Raw genomic sequence first — 20,478 nt, 5'->3', positions numbered from 1 at the left:
AGATAGAGTATTTTCAACATTTTTGAGAGTAAAGTTGCTCTATCAGTGGAGTTAAAAGTGAGTGTAAAAATCTGCAGATACGCAGTGACAATTTCAACTCTACAGCAGTGATGAATACCCGCCACTCTGCTTTGCTGAAGTTTGGCACGTACGTTGGTGGAGGAAGATTGCGAAGGAGTAGCTAGGCCACAGATATTGCTAGGTAAGTTACATCCCCGTTTTTTCAACACCAAACCGGTATTTTTTAACTTTACATAATTTTAGAGTTGTGCTGATGTCAAGGTCATATTTTAAGTTACGAGTTCCATGCGGCGGTCCCCCTTGCAGTGAGCTCGTCATCAGCCAGCTAAATTAGCTTGTAAGTTCAGATGGTTGACAGTAATAACTGTTATATGATATACCCATGGAATATGTTTGATATTTTTGTGAATGGCTTGCTGTTTCATATGGCTAAAAATAGGTAACGTTAACTTAGCTAATCAGTTCGTTTGAAGGACACCACCGTTTGGCATGAGCGCAGATTGTGCTTGTCATGCGGTTAGCTAGCTTGCAATCAGTATCGGTAACTGTCTTTCTTTGTGTTGCAATATTTTCACGAATGAAGTTTGTCAGAATGGTAAATACGTAAAATAACGTTCGCTAACAACAAAACATTTATACAGATAGTATTGTTAGCTAACGTTATTGTATAGCTTCCCAGGCTTCCTTACACTAACGTTAACTGTTTTTTATAAAGCTATATATAACGGTAATGTTAGCATGCTTCTGATAGTTAGCCAGCTAATGTTGGTGTTATAAAACGATAACTTAGATCACTGATTTGCATGACGGGTTTGTTTAACATTGCTTAACCATTTTAATGGTTAGCTACTGTTCGAACTAAAATGGCTAATGAGCTAGCTAACTTTGACACATAGCTAGTTATTTGGTAGCTAATGGGACAATGTGCCTCTAAACTTGAACTAGCCTACACCCATTTGCTGCAGAAAATGGCAGCTTAACGTTATATTCAACCAGCACAACTTTGTCTACTTCAGCCTTTGTAATTGCAGTGTAACGTCTAAGTAATGCATAGTGCATTGCGTAGCTAGTACTACTGAGATAAATGGATAGTTAGCTAACGCTTAGTTGAACCAGCACTAAATGATGATTTTGAATATATATTTTCTTTGTTAACAGAGGCAAAATGCTGTTGCGTGTTCAGCTCGGGGAAGAGCAGAAATACGTCAAGCTGTCTGAGCTGACATTCAATGCTTTCTTGAAAGAAGGTAGGTATAATAGGTTAAAGCAATACATATCACCCTAATGACAAAATAATACAGCATTAAGCTATTATCTTATGATATCTATTTAGGTCTATAGTCATTTCTGCTGTGCTTTATATTTTCAGTAACATAAAATCAGGTGCAGATCCTTGTCTTTCATCATTTTGTGAACACATGAGGCAACCTTAAGTATGAACTTGGATTCTTGTGAGAAGGGAATGCATGTTTTTCTTTTTTTTCTTCTTTTTTTAACAGTGTGTCTAAAATTCAACATACCAGAAAGCAGAAAGCCAGACATTAAGGTGTATGACCAGTCTGACACAGAAGTTGACTCAGATGTTTTTGAAGAATTAGTAAAGGAGTCACCTGGAACTTTCAGAATCATGCTGGGCAATGGACTTGGTATTCATTCATTCAATTAGTTTTTTAGTTTAAAGGCCAGAATGAGAACCTTTATTGTCTTAAAAATAACAGTTTATTGTAATATGTTTCTATGTTTTGCACAAATTTCATAATGAACAGATACCTCTCATTCATCATCATGCTCGGGTACATCTGATGACACCATCATTCTGAATTTCACTGTGTGTGACGATGTTGAAGAAGTAGCGGCTGGCGAAGGAAGCCAGCCTAAAAGGCCATGCCACATAAACTATGAGGCAAAAGCAGTAAGTGGTGAACATTGCTGTTAAGTCCAATCTGAATGTTGTTTCATCATGTGACAGCATTACATATTGTTTTACAATTACGGAAAGCACATTTCTTTCCACCTATAGCTGATTGAAAAAATCCTAACATCAAAGCCTGGTGGTGAACGCATTATGCAAGAGTATGGAAAAACCAAATCTCTGACAGATGCCACCAGAAGACAGATGATCAACATACTTGCTGCTGAGATGACAGAAACACATGGGTAAGCATTAAGCATATAGATGGGCTGTAAAGAAACATTGTTATTATTTTCCGGTTATTAATTATGTAAAATGTGTTGTGCAATATCAATTCAGTGTGATGTTAACTTTGAATTCATATGCTAGGACATCCCCCCCCAAAAGTGTCAGAGTGATGTATGCACAGGGGATAGTAGCTTTGTTTCCCTATCTAGAAGACCCATACTCACAACATGGATATGTAAGTAAATGGGTTATTGCAACATTATGCACATATTCACTCTATGAAATGGGAATAGTACTCCTTTATAATTTATTTATAATAATATAGGATCATTACTACGATCCGGAGAGTGGTTCCGGATACCTTGCATGGCGATTGAAGACCATACAAAGAAAAACAGCAGAGGAAAGAGGTGCCTCAGTCAGCAAATCTCCTAAAGGTATGTTTTCTGATCAGTGACATGTAATTATAATGGTGACCTGTGAATTGTACAGAAAGGATTTCTTAACACTGTATTTTGTCTTAAGTTGGTGGGCCAGGCCGTGATCGTCAGCCCTTCACCTATGACAGAGAGCCATCTGATGAGGATGTGGAAGCAGCTATTGCTGTTTTGAGACACTCTGCTGATGAAAACACTGTCCGTGAGAAGATGAAAATGACCTTCATATATCGGCAAGCAATGGTCAACGATGAAGCCAAATCATCAGATGTCTTCTCGGTCTTCCCAAGATTTCTGGACACACCAGGACTGGTATGACAACTTAATTCACTGCATCACCAAAAATATCCAATGAAGAATAAGGTAACACTCATTATTTCTGTCTTTGTGTGTTACATTGCAGATAGAACAAGATTTCAGACTTCTGTTTGGTGAGGCCACAGCCAACAAATTCTTGGAGAAGTGGCCAACCACTTTCAAAGCAAAAGTAATAAAGGAAAGCCATGGACTTGTATCCACCACAGAACTCTTGGATTTGATGCGCAATGCTGAGTCAGCTGCTGAAGTTGAGAATGGTATGAATGAACTGTTTTACTTTTTATGTGGATAATGTAGGTGTGCATTATATGTCCATAATGGTGCAAGTTGTGAATAAGAATGTTATGCTACGGCACAATGTTAACCAGGTTTTTATTTACTTATTTGTAGGCTGGGACAGTGACATGTCTGCCATCTTGCTGCTGCTACATTTGCTACCACCATCTGCACAAGGTAGAAAGAGGCCGGGAAAGATGTCTGCATATCAAGCTGTAGATCAGCTCATCAGATTTCAAAAGGTATGCTTAACAGTTGTTTAAAATATATATTCCATCATCTCAATCTTGTGCACAGTTTGAGGTGATCTTATCTATTGTCAGAGGTTAGTCACCAAAACAATTCTGTTGAATGTGTTTTTTTTGTAGGTTGGAACCAGTGTGCAGCAGCATCTTGACAACATCACCCAAAGCAGTCAGCCCTACCTTCTCGCCCAGGGATCCACACAGAGCAGCATTCACTCCTACTTCATTGTGGTTGACAAGCATGCTCTTCCATGCAAGGCAACAGGTTCAGTAGGAGCTTTTGACGAAGTCTTTAAAGCCCATTACGTATTTGGTACGTCATACAGTTCTTCCTTGAGCAGCTTTTTCACTTTTGTGCAAACAACCATCTATAACATCGACATGGGGGAAACAAAGGAGACTCCTAGAGTTGCTGAGTTGCGAGCAAGAATGGTGCGTTAGTTGAGATAAAACTATGAAGTGTTTTCTTTGCAAAAGTGACCATGGAAGTCCAAACAACCTTGTTAAGCACCTTAAGATAATTCATGGGCTATGTACAGGCAGGACTCTTTTTCTGAAATGTGGTCAAGAAGGATGCTCACGTTCTTTTGGTAGCTTTTCTGGTTTTAGAAAACATCTTAACAAGTGCCACGGAGAAAGTTTAGTAGATTCTATAGAAGATGATCTTTCAGACCCTCAAAGTACCGTCAACACCAGTAATATTTCTCATGTTGAAGTGTCGACTGAATGTTTAGAGGCTGAGTCAGAGTTATCTTCGCCATACATTGTAAATAGTTGTGCAGCTGTTATTTCTGATCTAAAGGCAGCAGGTGTTGGTCAAAGTACAGTAAATACTGTAGTGATTTCCATGGAAGAGATTGTTCAAGATATTCATCAGCATGCTAAAGAAACAGTGATAAAGCATGTATTTAGTAATGAAAGAGAAACAGAAATGTGCAAGAAAGTTGAGGCGTGTTTTGAGGGGTTAGAGAATCCTTTCACAGTTCTAAATTCGGAATACAAGCGATCAAAATTTATGACTGCCAAGTGGGAAATAGTAGAACCAGTTGAATGTGTGATTGGTTCAAGATTTGACACAAGACGAAATAAAAAGACTGGAACATATGATCAGGTAGTAGTTCAAGATAAATTCATGTATATTCCAATTTTATCTACACTGCAGTCAATATTTAAAAGTCAGTATTTTGCAGAAATGTTGCAAAGCTCAGCTACCAGCAACTCTAGACAGAGATATTTGTGATGGATCTTTTTTTTAAAGTCACCCCCTGTTCTCAACTGAGAAGCAGACAATACAGGTCCAGATGTTCTATGATGATTTTGAGGTCGCCAACCCATTGGGTTCCAAGCGAGGTATTCATAAATTGGGTGGAGTATATTTTACTTTAAGAAACTTCTCTCCAAAATGGAATTCTTTTTTGGCTAACATACACCTGTGCGCCTTATTTCATACTCAAGATGTTAAACGATATGGTTTTAGTGAAATTTTTGCTCCCATTGTTCGAGACATTAAAGTGTTAGAGAGCGATGGTATTGAGATTCCATTATACAGTGGTTATGTACGTGGCACTGTAGTACAGGTAACAGGTGATAATTTGGGTTTGCATAGTTTGTTTGGTCTGGTGGAGTCTTTCAGTGCAAGGTACTGTTGCAGGTTCTGTTTAGCAGAAAAGGAGGACTTTCAAACAGAATTCTCTGAAGATTCTTCCAAAATAGTTTTACGCACCAAAGATATGCATACTGCTCACTGTCAAGAAATGGCTTGTAATCCATCCCTTCCGTATGTTTTTGGTGTGAAAAGGTCATGCATATTAAATTCATTGAGGTATTTTCACACAACTGAGAACTTCTCAGTTGATGTGATGCATGATGTGTTAGAAGGGGTTGGCCAGTACGAATTGAAGTTATTATTTCTGTATTTGAATGAAAAACATGTTACATCAGGAGAAATACATTCAAGAATACAAAGTTTTGATTATGGTTTCACAGAGAGAAATAACAGGCCTGTGACTGTTAATTTAAGTGAAGGATCTAATGATCTGGGACTGAATGCAATTCAGTCCTGGTGCTTACTTAGGAATGTTCCTCTTATCTTTGGAGATTTGGTAACTTCTACTGACCAACACTGGGGCCTGCTTCTTTTATTATTGCAAATAATTAACATTATATTCTCGCCCATGTTATCTCAAGGTCTATGTGTATATTTAAAACATTTGATTGTTGATCACCATACACTGTTTAAGAAGTTGTATCCTCAGAAAAAACTTTTACCAAAGCACCATTTTCTTATCCACTATCCCCGCTGCATCCAGAAAATAGGGCCTGTACTTCATAGTTGGTGTATGAGGTATGAAGGCAAACATAATTTTTTCAAAAAACAGCTTAAATCGTTTAAAAATATTACCAAAACGCTGGCAAAAAAGCATCAGAATCATATGGCATATAGTTGGCGAAGATCAACAACTTTTAGTCGGTTAGATATTGGTCCAGGAAAAATGGTGGCTTTAAATATTGTAAAAGGAGGTTCTGAAATTGCTTTGGCAATGCAAGTGCCCAGTAGCATTCAGGTTATGAAGGTTAATTGGGCTAAACATAATGGGTATGTTTATCGCCCACACTTGGTTATCTGTGGCGAAGTTGACTCTGAAGTGCCCTTGTTTTATCAGATTGAGTCAGTTCTGATAATGTGTGAAAAACTGTTACTACTCACAGTGCCTTTAGTTACAGTAACTTTTCAAGAACATTTCCATGCATATGAGGTGATCAGATCAAAGCATGATTTAGTTTTTTTTCATGTCGACAACCTGCACTACCCTAGACCTTTTGACATACAAAGGTCATATGGAGGAAATGACACAGCTCTCCTTGTTGTGCCATATTGCTTTCTCTGGTGAACATTTTTATGATGTTATACTTCTGTCATAGACAAGGCAATGGGTGTACAATGTAAATTCACGGACATTGAAATTATACTTTTTTTTTTCAATAAATGTGGGTGCTCTCATCTTGTATTATTGTGCTTTGTTTTATTTGATAGTATTGATATTTCTATAATTCAGTAACACTACATCATATGATTTAAATTAAAAAAAAAAAAACACTGTAGAGAAATGAAAAGTAAATATCATTACACTTTAAAGTGTCATTTTTTAAAGTAAAATTGTAGTTGACTTAACTCTATACAGTGTAATCATATTACTCTCAACAGTGTGATTAAACTACAGTGTTAAATATTTTGACACATTTCATTGTTATTTTTTACACAATATGGAGTAGAATTAACTCTAAAAGTTTTACACTGACCAAAGAGTACATTTTACACTGATTTTGAGTGGGACCAAATGTTATCTGAAACAGAGTTAAATTCAACTCGATAGGAGTTAAATTAACACTTCTGTTTTTACTGTGTGCTTGAAACTGGTACTACCACAATTACCGTCTTTGTAATCCTGGCAAACTGCACTTTATACCGGCATTTGTTGTTCTTTTTTTGGGGGGTGCAATTGTATTTTGGGGGTGGGGGTATTTAATTTAACTTATTTCATTACTTATTGGGAATATTTTTTAAATGTATGTCTTGGCTTATCTTGTACACTTCTTTTTATAATGTTTTATTTCATTAGAGTTGTTGTATTTTATAATTTGACTTTTGAGTGTTCAGAGATAAAACACCTAAGTTCTTCCGACTGGCATGGAAGAGGCTAGAGTCTTCAGAAGGATAATTAGGAGTCTGAAACTAGGGGATTTGGTGCAGTGTTTCTAGCCCAAACAGTTCGGTAGAGTTCGTGCATATATTATATAGATATTGTGACGTTTTTGTTAGTTTTGTTAGTTTTTCGGTTGTTCGGGCACACCATTTTTTTTCTGGAGGCGAAGCCAAAGTTCGGATCCGAAGTCTACGCCCCTTTGTCAGTAATTGGTCAACAGTAGGGATTCTTCAATAAAATCTTTGTTGTCATTCAACGAGAGACGACTCGTTTTCATGCATATTTTTTCATAGAAAAATACCGCACCAAACATCTTAGTTAGATGTACAATTGCGTGACTAAGATCTCTTTGGCAAAAACGTCAAAATTAACAGACATCTTGAGTTATCTTAGATTCATTCTGACTATTTTGAGGAAGTGTATACTGGCTACGGCATCTCAAAATGGACAAACAGTACTTATTTTAAGGAAGCATATGCAAGCACACTCGTTCGGTTCGGCTAGGCGCCAGCCGAAATGAAGCATGCTGACGCCTTAAGGCAATTTTCTTAGACCCCTGGCCAGGATTAGATGGGCTGGAGAGGATTAGAGCTATGCTTTCTCTGTAAGGTCCAATCAGAGAACCATGTCTCTGAAGGATGGATTCAGACCAATTAATATGTAGGACCAGGAGGTATTCCTGACCATGTGAACTTTGGGCTTACTGAGGTTAAACAGATGCTGATTTGTAGGTGTATATGTGTGCTGTCTGACCTTTTTTGAGCTGGATGTTCAGTCTCCTGCCGACCTTTTTGGTGAAACCCGCCGTGGGGGTGGAGTTTAGCACCCTGTGAGGGGAGGGGGTGCGGCCTGGAGGGGCGTGGCCTAATGGGGGCTTGCCCATGGAGCCCCCATGGAGGTGAGGTAGAGAGGTGTAGGCGTTGCCCTGCTCGGGGTGCGGGTGATGGTGAGGGTGGGGACCACGGGACATCCTCTGTGATATAAGATAAGACAGCATTTTATTATCAGTTTTAACAGAAATTTGCCTTGCATCATAAAAGCAACGACAGACAATATAGAAAAACGTATAAAGACCTGTGGTGTGTGGTCCAGGCCTGAGGTGGTGATGCCTCTCTCGCTGGCTAGGGAGTCGGGACTGAAGCGTCCAGAGGAGTAGGCCACGTTGGGGTTCCTCTCATTGTGTGACAGCTGCTCGTACTGGGCCTTCATCAGGTTGGGAACCACATGGAACATGATGACCGGGGAACGCATGGCCTGGCGGAACATGTTCTGGGCTCTGAGGACAGGAAGGAGGGAGAACCAAAACAACTGTCAACACAGAAATGTTGGACCCAACATAGTCTGCATCTCAAATGGCACAGGAGGAGTGTGTCCTAAATGGCCTCTATAATGGGCCCATAAGGCTCCAGTCAAAAGTAATGCACTATAAAAATAATATGGTGCCAATTCAGGACACACCCACACGTTACACACTACATTAGTGGTGGTTTTCAACACTACTGGTAGGCCACCTGCACAGCACAGTGATTAAAGCTTGTAGAAAGTAAGAATGCTTAGAATAGGCTTGCCAGTTTTATCATGTAACCCCTCATTTGGCTACAGATGAAAGGAATGGGTTTTCTAAAGCACGTTTGGAGAAAAATCTTTTTAAACCCCTTCAACAATAAGTAATGTAGATGTGAACTGAAACTATCTAGTGAGTGTCATCTTGCCATAGCAGTAATCTTGTTAGCCACACCTGTTACAGTACATTAAAGCTGACTTTGCTAGACATCTCGGATGCGTCACAAATGGCATCCTATTCCCTATATAGTGCACTACTTTTCCCCAGGGACTATAGGGCTCTGATCAAAAGTAGTGCAACATAGGGAATAGGGTGCCATTTGGGATGCAGACATAGACAAATCCTCTCTCTAAAAACAGCTGAACAGACATCATAACGACCCTGTAATTCCTTGCCAAAATTCCTAGCCGTATTCCCAGCCACTAATAATATTCCCAATGGCAACAGACTTCCCAATTTCAGGCTATATCAAGTCCAAGACAAGCTGTAATCTGATTCCCAACTTACTGGGGTTGAATTAAATATATCAAAACAGACGGGGTTTTCACACATGCTAAAATGGCAGAAAAGCTTCTCCAAGATATCTTTGCGGAAGGGGTGGGAGGGCTACATTAGAGGTTACTGTCCCATGCTAATTTTTGCGAGCAGAAATATAGGCTATTGTGTTTATTTAGGAAGTAATTAAAATAATTTAATGCGACTGTGATATGTGGTTGTCTTACCTATTTTAGTTAAATGCACTGACTGTAGGCCTAAGTAGCTCTGGATAAGAGCGAATTATAAATTACCTAAATGTATACCGATTAAGGCTGAAGGATGAGGACAGAGACCTCTGCAGGATGGTCTGTACATAACAGCACCGATATAAATCTGTAGCCTACAGCTAAGCATTGTGCACATATGAATATTTACAACACATTAACATATATATCTTTTTTTTTAAATAACCTGAGTGGCAGTATTGCATAAGTAAATCTATTTTTATTTCACTCTTCACCTCAGATTGCACGGGTTTAGCTAAATACGCAAACAATTGGGCTTGAAGGTTGGTAGCCTGTTTGATTTTTTACAAGCCATGTACTACTGGAGCGAGGCGTGAGAGTGATCCGACGGAAGAAGAAGGGGGAAATGAACATATATTTTTGTATTTATTTTTATAGTTGTTTTTACGAAATGCTCCACACATTACATATTTCTGCCCAAAAACATATTCCTGTACTGCCCGTTCCTGTAGACTGTTGATCCTGTCCCGAACTTGACTCTAGAACTTGACTCCCATTCCTACCAGAATCCCGCAGGACCCGCAATACCCGCAGGAGTCCTGTTCAACCACTAGGCTACATAATAGCCGTAGGTTATTGTGAGTGTGTGTGAGTATGTGTGCACACAAAACAAATGACAGCTGGTTTTACACAGTACACTAGTGTTTATGCTTCTGAAAAGCATGAAAACTGGAGCAGCCCATTTATGCTGACATAAAGATTATACAGAACATTACATAAAGCATGATGAGGGATGTAATGTAACATTGTATTCAGAAGCTATAGCTGGATTCTAGAATGGCATGCAGGCAGCGTACAACACAAAACTAGAATGAATAGAATGGCCTTCTCCAGTCAAGTCAATGACGCTATAATGGGTAGACTGGCAGCCATTTTGAGTGTACAAAATAGGAATGAAGCAGGAAGTCAACATTCTATTTCTATGGAACAGTATCTGCAGCAGAGAATGATGGGAGGCAGCAGCAGTAAGCTAGGCTGTTAGGATCTGCTCAGACTGAGGAGCTGAGGGAGAGAGAGACAGATCAAGGCGGGGGATGCACTGAAAATCAGAAGCTAAGCAGGTTAAGCAGAGGTAGGTTTGACCTAGGAGTCAAATACGGAGTGGTTAGCATTCAGTAGCAACAGATGGAGCTGCTAGATACAGAGGTATAGAAAGGTCTGCAAGTATGGAGAGGACAGAGGCTGAGAGGAATGGCAGGCAGCCTCCCTTTTACCAAGACCTTACAGTAAGATCGACCTAGGAGTCAAACAGGAATGGGGTTAGCTTAGCAACAGACAGCGGCGGCAGCAGAGGCCATGCTTTGGTTAGAAGACATGGCCGTGGAGAGGAAGGAAGGGAGGGCTGGCAGGGAGCGGAGGGGGGCTCAGGACTGGTGGTCCCGGTCGGTAGGTACAGGGGTCTTACTGTTCGAAGCGGATGTTTCGCAGGTCTCCGTTATTAATGCGCACGATGCAGTCGTTCTCCTGGAACAGACCCTGCTGCTCCGCCTTGCCTCCCCTCTCCAGGCGCTTGACCAACAGGCCGAGAGTCCTGGAAACATTCAGAAGCAGACGTTGGTAATACGGCTGGCAGCTGTGGAAGAGGCCTCAGGGTTCAATATGTTTGTTGGGGTAGACTCAGAGCAGGCCTGGAAAGGGGAGGACTACTGAAGCTCCAGCAAACACCTAGGCTCTACATGAATAAGGTGTGTCGCAAATGCCACTCTATTGCCTATGTAGTGCACTATATAGGGAATAGGGTGCCATTTGGGATACGGCCATAGGCTCATGACTAAGAGATAAGCAAAACGTCCTCCATGTCATCTGCGTCCTCACTCAGTTCACAGGCTAACACAGATTGGGTGTATGGTTTTAATTCACGGCAAAGTGAAAAGTGGATGTGAGATATGAGACTTGTGTTTGCCATGGCTAAATTCCCAACCTGGTCCCATTCCATCATGGCCACCTAATCATCCCCCTCATTCCTAATTGGCATATGTCACTCCTCACCTCTCCACCTGATAGCTGATGTGTGGTGAGCGTTCTGGCACACAAGTGGTCGCCGTGCATCACCCATGTGGGTGCTACACATTGGTGATGGATGAGGCGAGTTTCCCCCTTACTATGTAAAGCGCAGTTGGTAGAAATGCGTTACATAAATCCAATCAATTATTATTAATTTGGTGGCGTTATGTTTGTCAGTACTAATTTTGGTGGCTTCTGCCTTCCAAAACAGTACGTGTGTGCATAGGTCTAATTGCTGTAGCTAGGTGTGCTTGTTTTTTCCCTACCCGAATGCCAAGTTTAGCTCCTGACTGAACTGCCTTATGCAAAACAAATGCGAACATTAGCATTTTGACAGGGAAAATGGTCAAATATACAGTAACATGTAGGAATTCGAGAAATGCTGCTCCATCACATTTGAGTTTGGGAAGCCTTCAGCTGTGACGGCTGTCAGAGAAAGCAGTAATCCTCCATACAGCAGTAAAGCTCCTCAGGCTTCCTGACTGCTAAACAATGCTGACTTCACTGAAATACTGAATACAGAGTAGGTCAGCTTTTCCAGAACTTCTGGTTGGAAGATCCTCTGAATCAGTAGGGAATAAGCTAGCCTGGGTACCAGTCTGTTTGTGCCATCATGCCATTCCTTGCCACACCTTGTCTTGTTTGGCATGACAAGGAGTTGACATGATAGCAAACAGATCTGGGATCAGGCTAGGAATTGTAATCCTAGGTCTGTGCTAGTGGACATATGTGAAAGAGCTGGACCATTAAATCAATTATTCCATTACATCTAACGGAGACGTGTGTGGACTGTAAATGTGTATATGGACTGCTCAGTACAACCTTTACATCATGTAAAATACTTCAGACAGGAGTCACGGAGGAAAATGACAGTCACCTGCAAACACTGAACAATCATGATCACTGTAAACTAGCTAATTACTTCATGACGTGAGCATGACACGTATGTGGTGTAGGTCCATGTGTGTGTGTTGTACTGGGGCACATGAGGATGCAGGTGCCATAGCGGACTAAGCGTTCTCTCTCTCCCTCCCCCTCGCTCTCTCTCCCCCCTGCTTCCCTCTCGCTCTCTACTCCCCCCCTCCCTCACTAATCATGGCAGTGTTATGCCTGCGTAGTGTAGATAGCCTGCTGCCTGTCTGTCCAGTGGTGGGAGGGCTTTACCTGCGGTCCTGGGCACTGAAAGGTACTACATGGATCCCCAAGGGCCCGCCGTCATTGGATACTTCTACCAGCTTTACAATGTCACTGTGAGACAATGATGGATGGGGGGGGGGGGGGGGGTGAAACCACATGGAAATCAGGAAGGGGAGGAAAACCACAACAAATAGAGCAGGCAGAAATGAATAAAAACACTAGGGATGAGCGTCACGCCAGGGTTTGGCTTCTCCCAACATCCCAGGTGACAGAAACGCATAATTCAGAACCCAGTTCTAAGGAGTGTCAAGGGAGGTTTCCATATACAGTGGAGAGAACAAGTATTTAATACACTGCCGATTTTGCAGGTTTTCCTACTTACAAAGCATGTAGAGGTCTGTAATTTTTATCATAGGTACACTTCAAATGTGAGAGACGGAATCTAAAACAAAAATCCAGAAAATCACATTGTATGATTTTGAAGTAATTAATTTGCATTTTATTGCATGACATAAGTATTTGATCACCTACCAACCAGTAAGAATTCAGGCTCTCACAGACCTGTTAGTTTTTCTTTAAGAAGCCCTCATGTTCTCGACTCATTACCTGTATTAACTGCACCTGTTTGAACTCGTTAACTGTATAAAAGACACCTGTCCACACACTCAATCAAACAGACTCCAACCTCTCCACAATGGCCAAGACCAGAGAGCTGTGTAAGGACATCAGGGATAAAATTGTAGACCTGCACAAGGCTGGGATGGGCTACAGGACAATAGGCAAGCAGCTTGGTGAGAAGGCAACAACTGTTGGCGCAATTATTAGAAAATTGAAGAAGTTCAAGATGATGGTCAATCACCCTCGGTCTGGGGCTCCATGCAAGATCTCACCTCGTGGGGCATCAATGATCATGAGGAAGGTGAGGGATCAGCCCAGAACTACACGGCAGGACCTGGTCAATGACCGGAAGAGAGCTAGGACCACAGTCTCAAAGAAAACCATTAGTAACATACTACGCCGTCATGGATTAAAATCCTGCAGCGGACGCAAGGTCCCCCTGCTCAAGCCAGCGCATGTCCAGGCCCGTCTGAAGTTTGCCAATGACCATCTGGATGATCCAGAGGAAGAATGGGAGAAGGTCATGTGGTCTGATGAGACAAAAATAGAGCTTTTTGGTCTAAACTCCACTCGCCGTGTTTGGAGGAAGAAGAAGGATGAGTACAACCCCAAGAACACCATCCCAACCGTGAAGCATGGAGGTGGAAACATCATTCTTTGGGGATGCTTTTCTGCGAAGTGGACAGGACGACTGCACCGTATTGAGGGGAGGATGGATGGGGCCATGTATCACGAGATCTTGGCCAACAACCTCCTTCCCTCAGTAAGAGCATTGAAGATGGGTTGTGGCTGGGTCTTCCAGCATGACAACGACCCGAAACACACAGCCAGGGCAACTAAGGAGTGGCTCCGTAAGAAGCATCTCAAGGTCCTGGAGTGGCCTAGCCAGTCTCCAGACCTGAACCCGATAGAAAATCTTTGGAGGGAGCTGAAAGTCCGTATTGCCCAGCGACATCCCCGAAACCTGAAGGATCTGGAGAAGGTCTGTATGGAGGAGTGGGCCAAAATCCCTGCTGCAGTGTGTGCAAATCTGGTCAAGACCTACAGGAAACTTATGTTTCTGTACCAAATATTAAGTTCTGCTTTTCTGATGTATCAAATACTTATGTCATGCAATAAAATGCAAATTAATTACTTAAAAATCATACAATGTGATTTTCTGGATTTTGGATAAAAATTAGAGACCTCTACATGCTTTGTAAGTAGGAAAACCTGCAAAATCGGCAGTGTATCAAATACTTGTTCTCCCCACTGTATACTATGTATACATAGTTATACATATCATATCTTTACATATTTATGTCTAGACCTTCAGATAGTCTTTCAGATAGGATTTTTATAGGGAAATCTGAGACAAGTGAACTGTATCAAATTCCTTTAAAAAAAATTGTGTTGTTCTTGTAAATAAGCCTAAATTGTACAGTTAACTGTATCAAATTCCTTTTTAAAAAATAGTGTTGTTCTTGTATTCTTTGACCTCTAACCCCTTGAGTTTCCATAGGTTGGTGCTTTGTATACATGTTTCTATTACCTTTAGGATAAAGGTTATATGCATAAAAACATCATTGTATTCTATTGGGAGGTGAGGACGCCTTTCTTATTGGGTGAAATAATATCAATACCATACTGTACCTGCAGATTAGACTGATGGCATGCAAGAGAGATGGCAGTTAGAAAACAGAGTGTTATTAATATCCCCAGGACAATGGATCAGTACATGGGTACATTTGATGGTTATGATGATGTTTATGTTTGAGTTCCTTTAAAGAACATTAGCCAGGGGTTTAAAAAGATTTTCTCCAAACCTGTGGAATGCATTATTTCTTGGCCTAAATCTAGTTAGTTAACTGGTACTAACTGGTAGTATGGAGAAAAATTAAATAAATAAATAAATAAAAAATGTATGCACTCACTAACTAAGTCGCTCTGGATAAGAGCGTCTGCTAAATGACTAAAATGTAAATACTAATATTCTCCTGCTACAGGTGAATGTTATTCCTGTACTTGTTAGGGATCAACGTCAGGTGATCAGAGAGGTAGTTACGTTGAGAGAGAGAAGCAGACAAGAGAGCTCTGGTTGTGCCCCAAATGGCACCCTATTCCCTATATAGTGCACTACTTCTGACCAGGATCCATAGGGCTCTGGTCAAAAGTGGTGCACTATAAAGGGAATACTCTTTCTGAGATGACTTACTCCAGTGACCTCACAGGGGTGTGGGCCATACAGGAGTCAGCTCGGCCAACCGGCGCGATCCTGCCGTTTTCCTCCTCCCCATGCCCCTCCTCCTCCTGCAAAACACAAGACAACAACCATAGAATTACATATAGAACTCCTATAGTGACTTTTAGGATCTCTGTGACAGCAACACAGGCATCTTATTAAACCAAGCCTCCTGAGTCCCATTGGCACAGACATTGAAAGATGTTCCATTCCACACTGACTGAAATGAGTTGTATGGTTTAATTCATTCACAAAAAAATGGTAAGCAGACAATATGACATAAGACGGGTAACCTACATAAGAACCCCCTATGCCACTATTAGAACCTGACAAAATGGCCAGGACTCTGACTCCTATTGTATGAGTGAGTGAGTGAGTGAGTGAGTGAGTGAGAGAGTGAGAGAGTGAGAGAGTGAGAGAGTGAGAGAGAGAGAGAGAGAGAGGAACCAGACAGGGTCATTAAACTTCATGGTGATATTGCAGAAGGCAGAGGAGCAGCGGCAATGGCAGCCACAGCAACAGCTCACTTCATCAGTATGAAAATGAGCCCATCGCTGCGGTTTCCCGTACGGTTGCCATTACAGTGCACTGTTTGCTGCTGCGGGGGGGATGTACAGTGGAGGGAGGCTTAATAGGAGTCATGGGTTGTGAATGGGTTTCTAAACAAGAGGAATAGGTTTGGGACACTGTGGGTTACAAGTAAATGAGAGTTCTGGCATGGTGTAGACAGAGAAAGGGAGAAAAATACTATCTTCACATTCTATTCCCCAAGACAACACTATGTTCCTTGAAGAGCATGTGAATCACATTCATCATCACAGATACAGGAGGAAAGTCACACTGACACATTTCAACAGCAGCTTCTTCTAAGGACTTCTGTTTTATTCATTGAGTGACAATTCCATTTTCCGGAATTGCACAGTGGGGTTACACTTGGCTCTCTAACATCACTGTCTGTTTCTCAGTCCCAAATGGGAACCAGACAGGGTCAAATGGCACCCTACTCCTTAAGAGCGTCTGCTAAATGACTTAAATGTAAATAGTACACTTTCTTTTGACCAGGGCCCTGGCAGTGCTGGTCAAAAGTAGTGCACTATAAAAGGAATAGGGTGCCATTTGGGATGCACACATTGTCTCTCCCCCCAGGCAAGGCGCAGGGACACTGAGGTGACACAGAGCAAATGTGGGGACAGTGGCAGAATGTTGAGGTGACAGAGGCAGTTTTCCATCAGTAACCTACTGGCTCGGGGCAATAGGGCCTCATTATGAACACACACACAAACTGCCTCTTCTAGCTCAGGATGGTGGTTTGGAGAGTGACTTGAGAGTGATATGAGTGAATCAAATGTTTTGTTTGCACTAAAAACACACATTCAATAATGCCCCTACAACAGCCAGCTACAGTACAAGATATGCTTTGAAGATCTCACATTTGATTTACACATCAACAAAATAACTGTTCAAAAGTCACTTAAAAATGCACTATGGCACTCCCCCCTCCTGTGCCATCAGGACATACATTTCCTCCAATTCTAACCAAGTGGTTAGATCATCACATCTATAATTCAGTGCTGGGCATGGAGTTAATGGCTACTGGGAAGACAAAACAGGCAGGTAGGTAGGGCAGGCCGTGTCCCAAATGGCACCCTATTCCCTTTATAGTGCACTACTTTAGACCAGGGCCCCTAGTGATCTGGTCAAAAGTAGTGCACTACATAGGGAATAGGGTGTGTTTTCTTTTTCAGCTGAGTCATTGTTTGTTTCCTCATCTTAGTGTGAGCCTCTTCGCACCAATGGCACTCGGGCCTGTGAACTCATTACATCTTAATAGTCAAATCCATCTCACTGTAAATGAAGTGGCCTGTGTAGCAGACGGCCAAAGTGCACTTTAATGAAGTGTGCTCCCACTGGAAATGGACAGCTGATTGTTTACGGACACACACACAGAAACACACAACCGATACGTTACCTACAGGAGAGACTATTAAATGGAATAAACTTGAAACTTGGACATATGCTCTAAGCCCAGGTGACTATCCTGAATATCCTTTATACTTAACCCCATTACATATTTTGTCCTGTCTAGTCACATATGTCCATCCTGCCTCGCTGCCATGTTTTCAAAACAGGAGGAAACACTGGGCGAGCCCAATGCTCTTCATCCACTTTCTGAGTCTTGACAGAGACAGAAATAGAGACAGAGAAAGAGAGAGAGAGACAGAGAGAGAAAGAGACAGAGAGAAAGAGAGAGAGAGACAAAACGAGAGAGACAGAGAGCGAGAGAGACAGAGCGAGAGAGACAGAGCAAGAGAGACAGAGCGAGAGCAAGAGAGACAGAGCGAGAGTGAGAGACACCGGACAAACAGGTCCTGGGTCAGTGGCTGGGTGACTCCTCTCAGGAAACCCCTCTTAAGGCTAGATTTGGTTCCATTTCTGGGAAAATTAGACAATATATATACGCAGAGCCCCAGGTGTCCACAGGATCGTATAGGAGCACTATAGCACGTCATTCAATTACAACTACCAGTTAATTCAATTATTCTCATAGACGATCTAAGAATTGAGAGGGGAGAGACAGTCCTACTAAGTGTAGTAGGACTGTCAGTGTCAATAACTCACAAGTCATTGACACTGCCATTATCTGAGATAGACCTCATTGTTGCTGCTTTGTTAAGAGGCTCTTACCAGTATGCAAGACAACATACCGAACTGTTGACTACTAGCTAGCTAGGCAAGTAAACACTTTCCTGGTGTCTGGTTGAAAACACTGAGGCTCAATGACCGAACTGTTGACAAGCTAGCTAGGCACGTAAACACTTTCCTGGTGTCTGGTTGAAAACACTGAGGCTCAATGACCGAACTGTTGACAAGCTAGCTAGGCACGTAAACACTTTCCTGGTGTCTGGTTGAAAACACTGAGGCTCAATGACCGAACTGTTGACAAGCTAGCTAGGCACGTAAACACTTTCCTGGTGTCTGGTTGAAAACACTGAGGCTCAATGACCGAACTGTTGACAAGCTAGCTAGGCACGTAAACACTTTCCTGGTGGATGTTTGAAACCGCTGAGGCTGACAGGACGATGCTGACAGGATATGGCCCCATCACCCAGTCTTAGACAGAGAGTGTAAAGCAAAGGAAACTCTGTGACTGCCTGGTGTACTGTCTGTATATAAACAGGTAATGAGAGTGGAGAGAGGGCCAGCCAAAGGAAAACACCAAGCTAAGACTTTTTCAGGGCAACAGCAGCAGAGCAATAACAACACGGAGAGGCAAAATGAGATTTCCAGTGTCTATTCTCAAAATTACAATGAGGTCCATCAGTAAATCCACTTAATTCACGAGCAGCCATTTCAGATATCCATACAATCACTAACGGAGCAAGGGGAGAGGAGGGACGGAGTAGATATCCTCTGTAGCTCAGCTGGTAGAGCACGGCGCTTGTAACGCCAAGGTAGTGGGTTCGATCCCCGGGATCACCCATACACAAAAAATAAAATAATTATGCACGCATGACTGTAAGTCGCTTTGGATAAAAGCGTCTGCTAAATGGCATATTATTATTATTATATCAACATGACACACCGGATATTAATCTGCATAGCAATGGGTTCTGCTGTAAACAAAGACAGAGGCTACTCATAGAATGAAGAAAAATTGGGAAATGTTCAGATACTTCCCTTTTCCCAGAGTGCGGAAAGGAAAAAGGGACGGTCTGATGAAGATCTCTCAGCGAAACGTCTGAGTAGGTGTTCACCTTCACCTTCTAATGCAATGAAAAAAAGATGCATTGACACCCCCCCCCCCCCCCCTTTTGTTTTTACACTGCTGCTACTCGCTGTTTATTATCTTTGCATAGTCACTTTACCCCTACCTACATGTACAAATTACCTCGACTAACCTGTACCCCCGCATATTGACTCGGTACCGGCCCCCTGTATATAGCCTAGTTATTGTTATTTTTTTTACTTTAGCTTATTTAGTAAATATTTATATATAGCACTCATAAATACAGTGCCTTGCAAAAGTATTCATCCCCCTTGGCGTTTTTCCTATTTTGTTGCATTACAACCTGTAATTTAAATGGATTTTATTTGGATTTCATGTAATGGACATACACAAAATAGTCCAAATTGATGAAGTGAAATGAAAAAAATAACTTTTTCAAGAAATTCTAAAAAATTAATAATGGAAAAGTAGTGCGTGCATATGTATTCACCCCCTTTGCTATAAAGCCCCTAAATAAGATCTGGTGCAACCAATTACCTTCAGAAGTCACATAATTAGTTAAATAAAGTCCACCTATGTGCAATCTAAGTGTCAAATGATCTGTCACATGATTTCAGTATATATACACACACCTGTTCTGAAAGGCCCCAGAGTCTGCAACACCACTAAGCAAGGGGCAACACCAAGCAAGCGGCACCATGAAGACCAAGGAGCTCTCCAAACAGGTCAGGGACAAAGTTGTGGAGAAGTACAGATCAGGGTTGGGTTATAAAAAATATCAGAAACTTTGAACATCCCACTGAGCACCATTAAATCCATTATTAAAAAATTGAAAGAATATGGCACCACAACAAACCTGCCAAGAGAGGGCCGCCCACCAAAACTCACAGGCCAGGCAAGGAGGGCATTAATCAGAGAGGCAACAGAGAGACCAAAGATAACCCTGAAGGAGCTGCAAAGCTCCACAGCGGAGATTGGAGGATCTGTCAATAGGACCACCTTAAGCCGTGCACTCCACAGAGCTGGGCTTTACGGAAGAGTGGCCAGAAAAACACCATTGCTTAAAGAAAAAAATAAGCAAACACGTTTGGTGTTCGCCAAAAGGCATGTGGGAGACTCCCCAAACATATGGAAGAAGGTACTCTGGTCAGATGAGACTAAAATTTAGCTTTTTGGCCATCAAGGAAAATGTCTGGCGCAAACCCAACACCTCTCATCACCCCGAGAACACCATCCCCACAGTGAAGCATGGTGGTGGCAGCATCATGCTGTGGGGATGTTTTT

The 20,478-nt window shown here is 41.8% G+C and overlaps 1 protein-coding gene and 1 long non-coding RNA gene across 3 annotated transcripts in view; one reads left to right on the top strand and one right to left on the bottom strand.

Moving 5' to 3' along the window:
• The window catches only part of LOC311147253 (partitioning defective 3 homolog), a 308,941-nt gene that overhangs the window by 123,578 nt on the left and 164,885 nt on the right, over nt 1-20,478 (bottom strand). For both annotated transcript variants that reach the window (XM_084183924.1, XM_084183925.1), the window contains 5 exons: nt 15,441-15,535; nt 12,656-12,739; nt 10,893-11,018; nt 8,216-8,417; nt 7,895-8,114 (listed from right to left, as the gene is read on the bottom strand). In XM_084183924.1, coding sequence (XP_084040050.1) covers nt 7,895-8,114; nt 8,216-8,417; nt 10,893-11,018; nt 12,656-12,739; nt 15,441-15,535 — 727 coding nt within the window. The remainder of the gene's footprint in view (nt 1-7,894; nt 8,115-8,215; nt 8,418-10,892; nt 11,019-12,655; nt 12,740-15,440; nt 15,536-20,478) is intronic.
• Nucleotides 2,862-5,753, top strand: LOC311147254. The gene is made up of 4 exons (XR_014614774.1): nt 2,862-2,910; nt 3,002-3,173; nt 3,307-3,434; nt 3,561-5,753. It is a non-coding gene; the product is annotated as an uncharacterized lncRNA (long non-coding RNA).

Source organism: Coregonus lavaretus (assembly GCF_964263955.1).
Source record: "Coregonus lavaretus genome assembly, chromosome: 19".
NCBI lineage: Eukaryota > Metazoa > Chordata > Actinopteri > Salmoniformes > Salmonidae > Coregonus > Coregonus lavaretus.
The sequence above is the reverse complement of the archived record's forward strand: the minus strand, read 5'-3'. Positions and strand labels throughout refer to the sequence as shown.